Raw genomic sequence first — 12,441 nt, 5'->3', positions numbered from 1 at the left:
TTTCGTGGAGCCGGTTTCTTTCTTTTATAGACACTCCCAAAGATAAGAGAGATCCACTACACAGTTTTCGTATGTAGAGGCGAAGAATCTTTTGCTTGATTTGGTTTCCTGCTACGCCGATTTCGTCAGAGATCTTCTGGTGTCGGCTCGTATCTCTGAAGGCACTGTTACAAAATCATTTACCGAGGCAGTATAATATATCTTAACTAAATCTTTCTAGATCTTCGTAAATCTTTCTAAATCTCCGCTGTCAGAGTTAGCCTATAACCTAAACTCTGGAAGTCTAAACGTGAAGGTTACTCCGATTTTTTCTCACCGTTTGGCATACCCACGTTGGCCCAGTTTAAGTTTTGTGGGCTTATACCTAATTTCCACATCTTCTTATGTTTTTCGCCTAATTCACTCTTTAAAATATCATAATATTATGAAATCGATTAAAGTTTTGTCTTTATAATCTTAAAAAACTTTTTGATAATTAGTGAATGAAGTTGCTCTGAGGCAGCTAAACCAGTACTATGCTAACCATTCACTTAAAAAATAGCAAGCTTAAACATACTCCAAAACTCAAATTAGGCGTCAACTGGCAGCGTCTTACCGAGTTTGGTTAAGTTCTTGGTTTCTTTTGGGTTCAAGGTGTTCCTCTTGACAATGTCACACTTTGATATCTGCTTAGAACTCATCCAACTTGTTCTGTGAATATCTTCACGCTTGTTTAACTATTCCAATAGATCTTTGAGTACACGGTACTATGGATAAATCTAACTATTGGCATGGTTAGAGACGAATGGGGTTACAACACTATAGTTTTTCGGTAAAATTTGACTCGATTGAGCTACAATAACTCACATTCTCTAAATATATTATTATCGCATACCTAATAGAAATCACAAATCATTTGGTCTACCACCTCCACATTAATTTATGTGGAATCCAAGCGTTAGTTATAGAAACGGCGGGGCCACGTGCAAAATAGAATATGATGCCAAGGTTCAGAGGTAGTAGATATTGAAGCATTGGCATAGTCGTATAGCTCGTGAATCGTAATCTAAGCAGAACCGCTCGCTTTCACCAAAGGACAAAACTCATCTCTCTTCACTGGTTTGGTTCCTACAAATATCAAAACCGGAAAACACACAAAACTCAAAAAGATACCCCGAATAAACCAAATATACCCCTCTCTCTGTTTCTCTCTTCCCTCGTAAACATCGCTGTCTCCGAGATGGCCTCTCTCTCAACCCTCTACTCTTCTTCTCCTTCTCTCAAACAGTCCACCGTTAAAGCATTCACGTCTCCTCCGACGACCAGAGGAGACTCCTTCTCTTTCCCGCACACCTCCAAACCAACAACACACCTACCGTTGACTCTCTCCGCGTCACGCTCCCACACTTCTCACTCTGATGCCGCCTCCGCCGCAGCCAAGAAGGAGCTTATCAAAGACCCCGATGCGCTCTGGAAACGCTACCTCGACTGGCTATACCAGCAGAAGGACATTGGACTGTACCTCGATGTCAGCCGCGTCGGGTTCACTGACGAGTTCGTGGTCGATATGGAGGAGAGATTCAAATCTGCGTTTAAGGCTATGGAGGAGCTTGAGAAAGGGTCTATAGCGAATCCGGATGAAGGGAGGATGGTTGGTCATTACTGGCTTAGGAACTCTAGTCTCGCTCCTAGGCCGGCTTTAAAGACGTTGATCGAGAACACTCTTGATTCGATCTGTAGTTTCGCTGATGACATAGTCTCTGGCAAGGTTTATTACTTGATCACGCCTTGCAATGCAGAGTCTTTACTTAGCTCACTGTTTGAATCTTGTTTGCTTGCTTGCTTGACAGATAAAGCCACCATCTTCTCCTGCGGGTCGTTTTACTCAGATACTCTCTGTAGGCATTGGAGGCTCTGCTCTTGGGCCTCAGTTTGTTGCTGAAGCTTTAGCTCCTGATAATCCTCCGTTGAAGGTATCTGATTCTTGGCTTTGTCTGATTCAAAGAGTCTAATTTGTTGTGTACTATATTGAAAGTCTCAGTTTTTGTTTTGGTTTACTTGTTATGACTCTTCTTTATTTTTTGACTGTTGATAGATAAGGTTTATTGACAACACCGACCCTGCGGGAATAGATCATCAGATCGCACAACTTGGGCCGGAGCTTGCCTCAACTTTAGTAATTGTCATCTCAAAGGTGTGTGTACTTTATTCAGCTGTGTGCATAGACTGTTTATATGATACTACTTGGTCCTGATATTGGTGAGCATGTCTTTTTCCTAGAGTGGAGGTACTCCTGAAACTAGGAATGGACTATTGGAAGTACAGAAAGCATTTCGTGACGCTGGTCTGAACTTCGCAAAACAGGTTTTGATCTCAGGTCTTTCTTATGGATCATTGGACTACCTTCAGATGTATTTGCATATGATTAGCTTCAACTTCTTCCCAACTGTAGTTCATCAGCAGCAACTTCTCGATGTATGCTTATGCAGGGTGTTGCAATAACACAAGAGAACTCGTTGCTGGATAACACGGCGAGAATTGAAGGTTGGTTAGCTAGATTTCCTATGTACGACTGGGTGGGTGGAAGAACATCAGTAATGTCTGCGGTTGGTCTGCTTCCAGCAGCACTACAGGTAAGTACTGATACATAATGCTTAGACTTAGTAGGATCATTAGGTGCTTTATGTATGTTAATGAACTATCATCGTATAGGGGATTGATATTAGAGAGATGCTTGCTGGTGCTGCTATAATGGATGAGGCTACTAGGACAAATTCTGTAAGTCTTAGTTGTTGTAGCTTATGTATGAACTGCTTTATTGAAGATTATGAACCATATCACATGGTTGGGTTTTCTGACTCGCCTGTTAATTTCTTTCAGCTCAAGAATAACCCTGCAGCGCTTTTAGCAATGTGTTGGTACTGGGCTTCTGACGGTGTTGGTTCCAAGGTATTTTTCCTCAATTCTCTCAAGAATGTCTAAGACTAGCAAGGAGATTGAGTTTTTATTGACCTTTTGCACTCTTTTTTCTACAGGATATGGTTATCCTTCCTTACAAGGATAGTTTATTACTATTTAGCCGGTATCTGCAGCAGCTGGTCATGGAATCACTAGGAAAGGAGTTTGATCTTGACGGTAACACTGTAAGCATTCTCTTTCTTCAATTTTCACCCTGAATGAATGTTCATGAGCAGTTAAAATGTCCTGAGAAGTATAAATTGGTGTTGCAATGCAATTAGTGCCCACTCGTAAGAATCAGAAGATCTTTGATACTTTCTTAATAATTTGTGTGCATGATTGATTTGAATTTGTTACCCCTCCGTCATGGAAGATCTTCTCAACCTTGTTATTATAAGTGTGATCCGGTCATTTGAATATGCAGGTTAATCAAGGGTTAACTGTATATGGAAACAAAGGCAGCACTGATCAGCACGCGTGAGTTTCCTAAATGCATATATATTTTCTACAGAGGAGCTCTTTAAACAACAGTATTTAATTTGTTGAATTTCATTAGCTACATTCAACAGCTGAGAGAGGGTGTGCACAATTTCTTTGCAACCTTTATAGAAGTGCTACGTGACAGACCCCCAGGTCATGATTGGGATCTTGAGCCAGGTGTCACTTGTGGAGACTACCTCTTTGGGATGCTACAGGTCTGATTCAAGAATATTGTTTCGTAGTATTCACTCTTTACTCATTGTACTTGAACCACTGATGGAACTGTTTTGAGTTTGTGCAGGGAACTAGATCTGCTTTATATGCAAACGGTAGAGAGTCCATTAGTGTTACTATCGAGGAAGTGACACCAAGATCTGTTGGGGCTCTTATAGCTCTTTACGAAAGAGCAGTCGGGTTATATGCCTCACTTGTGAACATTAATGCTTACCACCAACCCGGTAGAGATATTCTACCCCAATGTTTTGTAATATCCCAACTAAAATGTTTACTGAATCTGGAAAATAAACAACGGTCGCAGGTGTGGAAGCCGGTAAAAAGGCAGCAGCAGAAGTACTGGCCTTGCAAAAGCGTGTGTTGTCAGTTCTTAATGAAGCCAGGTAAGAACCAGACCATGCCTGTTGCTACTCTTTTCAAATCTTTGTCAAGAGAGATTAGTCTTATATACTAATCCTTCTTTCTCTGCGTGCAGCTGTAAAGATCCAGTAGAGCCATTGACACTGGACGAGATAGCTGATCGTTGCCATGCTCCTGAGGAAGTAACGTCCAACTCCTTGAGAACAAACATTTCATTACTAACTTTTTGAATGGACATATCAAATAAGTTTTCTCTTTTAATTTTGCAGATCGAGATGATATACAAGATCATAGCGCACATGTCTGCAAATGATAGAGTTCTAATAGCTGAAGGAAGCTGCGGATCGCCAAGGAGTGTCAAAGTGTTCCTGGGCGAGTGCAATGTGGATGACATGTACGCATAGTGAAACCCAACAACACTATGATCGAAACTCAATTGAGTCACATTCTCGGTTTTCTTTATTTTATTTCTGCCATGACTATGGTTTTGAAAAGGAAAAAAAAAAGAATGCAATAAAGAGCAGGAAACAGTTGTGCACTTGTTTGAAATAAAGTTTCTTTCAGAAAGTGAAAAGTGTGTTGTTGTAATGAAAACATTGGAGGATTTCATCAACCAATCAGGTTAAGATGTTATTTTGTTGCATCTCTGTAAAGAAATAAAAAGCATAAGCAACTTCACATGTGAGTTAGATAAGAATGGTCACAGATGCTCAACAAACCTTTTCCATTACAGTGTATATTTAGTATTACAATTCAAGCAAGTGAATAGTTTTTCACTTACCACTTTGAAAATTCGAATTGGAATATGTTGACAAAAAAAGATGGTTGATCTGCCGTGCGTAAGAAAACAAGACATCTCTCGATATGTCCCCACCACCACCTGTTTTGTAGCTAAATTTAACAATCAACAAAATATAGTAACGTTACACTTGAGAAACAAATTTAATAATAATCGCTTTCCCACGTCATTACTACCCGTTATGCTCCCATCAACAACAAGCACATGGGCCACAACGACGCCGTTTCGAGCGTCTCACCACCAACTGGTCTACCTTTCTTCTCTACCCCTTTCCCAAATTTGAATTCCCTAATTTTTTTTTGAATATTAAAAAGTAACAAAAAAAGATTTCCAAAACTAAAATAAAAATACAAAAATCAATTTGAAATTCACAGATTTGGATCCTCTCTCTCTCTCTATAGCTCCTCCCCCTGAAAAGCTTCCTGATTAAGCTTTCTTCACCTCCTCCACTGCAAAACCTAGCCTCGATCTCTAAACTCCTTACGAATCTCGTGCTTCATTAGCTCAATTTTAGCAACTTACTTCACCTCAATCAACTACACCATGATCTCCAGCGAACGATTGAAATCACCCGCTCCAAAAGTCCTTAACGGCAACGAATCGGCCTCAGCTCCTGTTCCCGATGCTGACGCCACTGCTTCCGAAGACGATGTGAGTGTAAACTCCGACGAGGCTTCCCTCGATTCGTCTCTCGAGGACAGTAGAGTCTCCAGCGGCGTCGGCCGTAGCTACGGGAGAAACTCGTCTTGTTATACTTACTCCGAAGTGAGCTCCTCCAGAGACACTCTCGTCGTGGCTGCACGCGGACAGACGGAGCCTAGATATGATACTGATACGGAGGAGGAGGATGAATCGACGGATTCAGCTTCGAGCTCGCAGTTTTCTCCTCCGGCGGCGGCGGCGGCTGGGAGGAGGATTGACGGCGGTGTGTCTAGGGTTGAAACTCACTTACCGATTACGGACGGTGGAGCTTCCGCGGAGAAGGTTGAATCTCCTCGCATTTGTGTTGAAATCTCCGATCCAATACGGTGTCGTATGATTATTGAGTTTTCTTCGTTCGTATAGCTATGATGACTAATAAGATGATAGATATGGAAAATATGAAATTGCAATTTTGTTTTTGTTTTTGTTTTCGTTTATAGTGGATGTATAATGGTGGAACAACAAGGATGTGATTTGTTTCTATATTGTTGTTATTCTCATAATGTTGTTTCATATTGCAGGAGCTTGATGACAAGTTTTCTTCTGAAGAAGTAAGCGATATTCCTAGTGCCCCTCCATTTTCAGGGGCAGCAGAGGAGTCTGAAGAAATTAAACCAGCGACTTCAGGCGTTCAAGTTTCAGAAGCAATAACAGAAGATTGTGTAGAAAGTAAAAAGACTGGCCATTTTACTAGGTATTCTCGTTTATTTTCGCTTTTTTATTAAAATGAATTCTGAATTTTGCTAAACCATTGTAACGTTTTGCTTCTGTTCCTGTAGAACTAGTGCTGCTTCTGAGTCATTTGGGCCATCTGATCAACATCCAGCTCGGCTGCCAAATTTTCATGCAAGGTAATTAGGATTTCTGATTAGCGTGTTTACTGCTTCAGAAATTTAATATAGAAACATAGAAACCCCAGTGTTATCTTCAATCAGTGTAGTAAACAAGTTTGATTATTTTTAAACACTGCCGCATATATTTTTGTGTACCCTACAGTGCTCGCGGGCCATGGCATGCTGTTGTTTCCTATGATGCATGTGTACGCCTTTGCCTTAATGCATGGGCAAAGGGCTGCATGGAGGCTCCCATGTTTTTGGAAAATGAGTGTGCTCTTTTACGAGAAGCATTCGGGTGAGTATATTATTTACTTGTAGACATTTTATATTTCTTTATACAAACTGAATTCGAAATCCACATGCCTCACAAGCACTTATTGAATAACATTTTTTGGTTTAAACTGAAAAAACAGGTTGAAGCAACTCCTTTTGCAATCTGAGGAGGAAATGCTGGTGAAGCAATCTTCACAAGCTCCGCACGAGGGAGTTGCACCAAAACCCAAGAAAAACATTGGCAAAATGATGGTGCAAGGTAAACTTCAATTCCATGTTCCATCTGCTTCTTTGGCTGCCATCCTGTAACCAGAAACTTGTCTACTTTTGCAGTACGACGTGTAAAAACCGTTTTGGATGCTCCAACCGGTTGTAGTATATCATCTTTGAAGCCATCGCTGATAAAGTTTGAGAAAATCCGGATTCACTTTTCCAATTTATCAACACGCTTATCTTCAGGATGGCGGGCTCTAAGGAAGATCCATGTTCGTGTGCCAGCAAATGGTTCTTCTCTTTCACGTCAACGCCTAGGATATGTACATGCCAGTACACAGTACTTAAAACAAGTTTCTGGTCTCCTGAAAGTTGGTGTCACAAGTCTACGCAATAGTTCAACGTCTTATGATGTTGTTCAAGGTATGTGAAAGTTATATCATCCATACTGCCCCAGTTCACTGCTTTTCTGTTTTTTTATTTGTGAGAACTTTTATAAATAATCCGTTTGGTTCTGTCATTCAGAAACATACTCATGTAGGTTAAGATTGAAAAGCTTAACTGAAGATGAGGCCATTATGATGCAACCCGGATCCGGTGAAGACCATGTTTTGTATGTACTTTCTTCATTCCTCTTTCCCCTCTCTCAAGTCCACTTTGGGTTGCTTTCCATATCTGTGGTGTCTGACAAAGTACATGGAATTTCTACAGCTTTCCTGATAGTCATGGAGATGATCTGATTGTTGAAATACTTGATTCAAATGGGAAGGAATTTGGGCGTGTGCTTGTCCAGCTAGCTAATTTTTCTGAAGATTCGGTGAGCAATTTTTACCTACGTTTTTTTTAAGTTAGTACGTTTCAATTGCTGCTAATGAAGAATGCATACAGGCTGAGAAACTTCGCTGGTGGTCTGTTTTTCGTGAGCCAGAACATCAACTTGTGGGAAAACTCCAGCTCTATATTAACTATTCAGCAAGTTTTGATGATAACAGCCATTTGAAGGTGTGTTAGCTACCTATCATTATATTTGGTATCTTTGATGCTCTCTATTTTTATTTGCTTCCTGTTAGTGGATTGGCATCTCTTTTTAGTAGACTGAGAGACACTCCAGTATTCCATTTCCTTTTGAGCAATTTTTACCTTGTTGATAGTAACAACAACAAACTCTTCTTTTGTTGATAGTAACTAGATGATTTAACCAGTAAATATTATATTATAAGAGTTGTTGATTTTAGACTTTTCATTAGCAATTTTATTAAAAGATGGGAGCGTTATGGTTGTCTATGTTAATTAATTGAAAATCCATCCTCCATTTGAAGTATGTGTATCCTCTGTAGATTATGTCTCCGAACATAGATATCAAAGTTATTGTATAGTGCTCAGAAGTTTTGGTATATAATTTTTTTATTCTTTCTTTAGTGTGGTTCTGTTGCGGAAACAGTCGCATATGACCTAGTCCTGGAAGTGGCCTTGAAAATGCAACGGTTTCAGCAAAGAAACTTGTTGTTATATGGGTCATGGAAATGGCTTTTGGGGGAATTTGCCTCCTATTATGGGATTTCAGATACCTACACTAAGCTCAGGTATACCGTACAAACTTTCTATTTTTCTATCTCCTCATTTGAAGACATGCTATAACTCTTTTTTCACTATCTTACTTGTTTTGTGCTTTAAGGTACTTGTCATATGTGATGGATGTCGCTACACCGACTTCCGATTGTCTCCAATTGGTGCATGACTTGCTAACGCCTGTCATCATGAAAGGAAATGGCAAGAGCGCGTTGAGTCATCAAGAGGTAAATCCGCAGTCATCTATTATTTTTCTTTGCCAAGAATAGGATTTGACTCCAAAGATAGCTTATATACTTTGATCATAATACCTAACTCATTGCACCACATTAGCAATATTATTGTGTTATTCACCGTCGTATTCATAGGTGTGCATGCAATGCAATGGTGAATGACATAGTTAGACTTCACGTAGTTGCTGATGTAGCAATTTTAAGCATCAAACACTACGTCATATCACCCAAGTTATTTCTGTTTGCTGTTGATTTTTTTGTTCTTGTGAAAGCATAATAGTCTTGTCCTACACATGCGCTTTCTGCTTCTGAACATCCTTTTTTTTTCTTTGCTTTCAACAGAATCGGATCCTAAACGAAATCAAGGATCAAATTGAGCAAATTCTGAAGCTGGTCTTCGAGAACTACAAATCTCTTGACGAGTCCTCATTCTCTGGAATGAATAATGTAGTCAGTTCTGCAACAGGAGTTCCAGCGCCAGCACTTACTCCTGCTGTTAAACTGTACATGCTTCTGCATGATATCTTGTCTCCCGAGGATCAGACTAATCTTTGTCATTACTTCCAGGTATAGCATGAAACCTCTTAATTGCCTTACCTTACTTTTGGTTAGTTTTTCTCATCTATTTGGCATCAATGCTTTTGATAGGCAGCAGCAAAGAAGAGATCTAAAAGGCATATGGGTGAGACAGACGAGTTTGTTACAAACAACAATGATCCCAATATTTGGGATCCTTCTGCAATGTCGGCTGCGTACCAGAAAATGACTATGGTCTGCAAGAATGTAAAGAATGAAATTTTTACTGATATTGAGATCCAGAATCAAGATATACTTCCCAGGTTAGTCTGACAAATCATGTTCAGTTAGTCTTCTATTCAGCTATTTCTAAATAATTGGTACAAAAGATAACTAAACGCTACTGTTCTTCAACCAAAATATTCTTTGCTGACCAACCCTTGTCAACTATAGTATACTGTTACTTTGTCACAAGCTCTTTAGTTTCGAAGTAGTGCTAAACTGGCAATATTTTTATCGCTCAATAGACAGACTTGTCAATATCTTAACTAGATGGCCAAGTTTTTCCAGAGATTTGATAGAAGCTAAGGGGAGGAGAAAAAGCTTCTATCAGTCTCTGGTTATACCTAATTGGCCTCCTCCATACTATTTCCTTCATGTGTTATTTGAGACACTGTTGTACCATTATAGTATAAAATTTATGTGATTGACATGTTTAGATGTGTACTGCACCTCATAGCATCTTCGTGCAGGTGTTGATTGACCAATATTTGCTATATTGTTTTATGCAGCTTTCTTGACCTTCCAAACCTGTCAGCGTCCATATATAGCACTGATCTCAGCAACAGACTTCGAGCATTCCTTGTTGCATGTCCGCCCTCTGGTCCTTCACCAACAGTTGCAGAGCTTGTGATTGCAACTGCAGACTTTCAACGTGATCTTTCCAGCTGGAACATTAGGTAGGTCGTTTAAACTATTTGATTTTTTTTTTGTCAATTGTTTTGACTGGTTTCATGTTTCATTTTACAGTCCTATCCAAGGCGGTGTTGATGCAAAAGAGTTGTTCCACCTATATATCATGATTTGGATTCAAGATAGGCGTCTTTCATTACTTGAATCATGCAAACTTGATAAGGTATATATATATAAATATATATATATATATATATGGATTCTCGATGTGTTATCTTTTATTGTGGATATGCAAAAGTATTTTTGCGAAGATTAATATGTTACAAAAGCTGAGGCTTGACACAAATATATAGTTTAACTGAAAAAGACACAAATAGAGATATATTTACTGTGTGAATTATGATTCGTGTGAATTATGATTCATGTGAATAGCTGGATGTGGCCATGTGGGTGTTGTTCTGGATTCGTATATAAATTAAGTTGATCCATACTTTTCTCGTCTTTCGTTCTTCTCAGCTTATGACGTTTTATTGAGAAACTAACTTTTCTCGTCTGCCATCTAATCAGGTAAAATGGTCTGGAGTCAGGACACAGCATTCAACAACCCCATTTGTTGATGAAATGTACACCAGACTGAACGAGACCATTCAAGAGTATCAAGTTATCATTTCTAGATGGCCGGAATATATCTTTGTTCTGGAGAGTGTAAGTTTTAGCTGTTCCTTTGACGCCTTTTGATTCGCAATTCTGAAAATATTTACTTGTGTATTCAGTATATCTATGGTGCGAATTTGGATTCTAGGGATTTTCATAATCAGGGATTACCGGATTAGCAATTAATTTTTTGATCTTAAGAAATAGGAGTGAATAGAATGACATAAGCTGTGTTTCTTTAGGCTATTGCTGATGTTGAAAAAGCAATTGTGGAAGCTCTGGAGAAGCAGTATGCAGACGTCTTAGCACCTCTCAAAGAAAACTTGGCTCCAAAGAAGTTAAGCTTCAAGTATGTCCAGAAGCTGACCAAAAGAAATGTGATTGCATATACAGTCCCGGATGAGGTGAGCATAATGTTCCTACTCTTCTTTTCTTTAAATTTTGTGAAAGGAAGATTTGTTTTGCTGAGAAGTTTATCTATCTGCTGGTGCAGCTGGGCATTCTACTAAACTCCATGAAGAGAATGCTTGATGTTATAAGGCCAAAAATAGAGGCTCAATTTAAATCGTGGTCTTCATGCATTCCTGATGTTGGGAACGCCGCTCCTGGAGATCGTCTTTCCGAGGTGACAGTGATGCTCAGAGCCAAGTTTCGAAATTACCTTCAGGCTGTTGTCGAAAAACTGGTAGAAAATGTGAGTCCATGTTTTGTACGCTTGTTAAATCCCATTACTAAATGCATGTGCTGTAATCAGTTATTTTGATCTTTTCAGAGCAAGCTACAAAAGGCGACAATGTTGAAGAAGATTCTTCAGGACTCTAAAGAAAGTGTTGGAGAATCGGACATAAGAAGCAAAATGCAAAACCTGAAGGAGCAACTCACCAACACAGTGAACCATCTACATTCGGTTTGTGAGACGAATGTCTTCATCGCATTATCCCGAGGATATTGGGATCGTATGGGACAGGTAACTATTCTAACAGTCTCGCGTGATGTTTTGCGGTGTTGGAGATCTGATTTTTCTTCTGCGCGTGACAGATTGTTTTAAGCTTTTTGGAGAACAGGAAAGAGAACAGAGCTTGGTACAAAGGCTCTAGAGTTGCTGTCTCTGTAAGAACCCTATGGAAACTGCGATTAAGTTTTGATTGTACGACTCTAAAGACTTGACCTCATATGTGTATTATTGGTGGCTGCAGATATTGGACGATACATTTGCAGCACAGATGCAGCAGCTGCTAGGCAATTCGTTAAAAGAGCAAGACATGGAACCTCCGAGATCTATTGTGGAAGTTCGCTCTATTCTTTGCAAGGACACTGCAGTTAGTAAATCCAAGTCTTTTTACTACTGAAAATGCTCGAAGAAGGATCAGATCTCATTTGCTCGTCTGTTTGAAGCTGCAAGTATTTTGCTTGGTGGAGCAAATTGTCGAAACCTTCAGATAGCTTTGGGTACAAAATAAAATACGATGGTTAGTTTACCACGTTTTTCTTTAATACTAATGTGTCCATATATTACAAGACTGGTACGAGTTGTGATAAGAGTTAAACAACACGATGAAATGGAATACAAAACTCTTTATTAAAGTTGACTATTGACTAATTCAAGGAAATCTAATTAACCTCTGACAAAGCTGGATAAACAAAGGCTAAAGAAGAAACATGTCCCTGCGTGATGATATAAAGATGGTTCATTGCTGATGATTAGTGAACGTGAAGGTTATAT

At 39.4% G+C, this 12,441-nt stretch overlaps 3 protein-coding genes across 3 annotated transcripts; 2 read left to right on the top strand and 1 right to left on the bottom strand.

The window, feature by feature from the left end:
• The first annotated feature begins 666 nt into the window (after positions 1–666).
• Positions 667–4,644, top strand: LOC103862344 (glucose-6-phosphate isomerase 1, chloroplastic). Its single transcript, XM_009140045.3, has 14 exons — positions 667–1,747; positions 1,830–1,952; positions 2,075–2,173; positions 2,260–2,343; positions 2,469–2,612; positions 2,692–2,757; positions 2,860–2,928; positions 3,015–3,122; positions 3,362–3,414; positions 3,494–3,632; positions 3,719–3,875; positions 3,956–4,034; positions 4,127–4,193; positions 4,281–4,644. The coding sequence occupies exons 1-14, from the start codon at positions 1,220–1,222 to the stop codon at positions 4,413–4,415; spliced, it is 1,851 nt and encodes a 616-aa protein (XP_009138293.1). The 5' UTR covers positions 667–1,219; the 3' UTR covers positions 4,416–4,644.
• A 257-nt stretch (positions 4,645–4,901) lies between these two features.
• On the top strand, positions 4,902–12,310 carry LOC103862336. Its single transcript, XM_009140035.2, has 21 exons — positions 4,902–5,794; positions 6,034–6,206; positions 6,292–6,363; positions 6,509–6,643; positions 6,762–6,880; positions 6,955–7,257; positions 7,360–7,447; positions 7,546–7,651; positions 7,723–7,836; positions 8,254–8,417; positions 8,510–8,630; positions 8,979–9,203; positions 9,285–9,475; positions 9,944–10,111; positions 10,182–10,287; positions 10,632–10,769; positions 10,961–11,122; positions 11,212–11,412; positions 11,491–11,685; positions 11,757–11,828; positions 11,915–12,310. The coding sequence occupies exons 1-21, from the start codon at positions 5,354–5,356 to the stop codon at positions 12,065–12,067; spliced, it is 3,447 nt and encodes a 1,148-aa protein (XP_009138283.1). The 5' UTR covers positions 4,902–5,353; the 3' UTR covers positions 12,068–12,310.
• Positions 12,069–12,410, bottom strand: LOC117132595 (the record flags this gene model as incomplete). The annotated part of the gene is given in 2 exon segments (XM_033287321.1): positions 12,069–12,206; positions 12,339–12,410. Coding segments are annotated over 2 exon segments (210 nt in total), but the record flags the coding sequence as incomplete, so codon positions are not given.
• Positions 12,411–12,441: the final 31 nt, after the last annotated feature.

The sequence above is a fragment of the Brassica rapa genome, chromosome A01 (genome assembly GCF_000309985.2).
Source record: "Brassica rapa cultivar Chiifu-401-42 chromosome A01, CAAS_Brap_v3.01, whole genome shotgun sequence".
NCBI lineage: Eukaryota > Viridiplantae > Streptophyta > Magnoliopsida > Brassicales > Brassicaceae > Brassica > Brassica rapa.
This window is presented reverse-complemented; position numbering and strand designations above follow the sequence as displayed.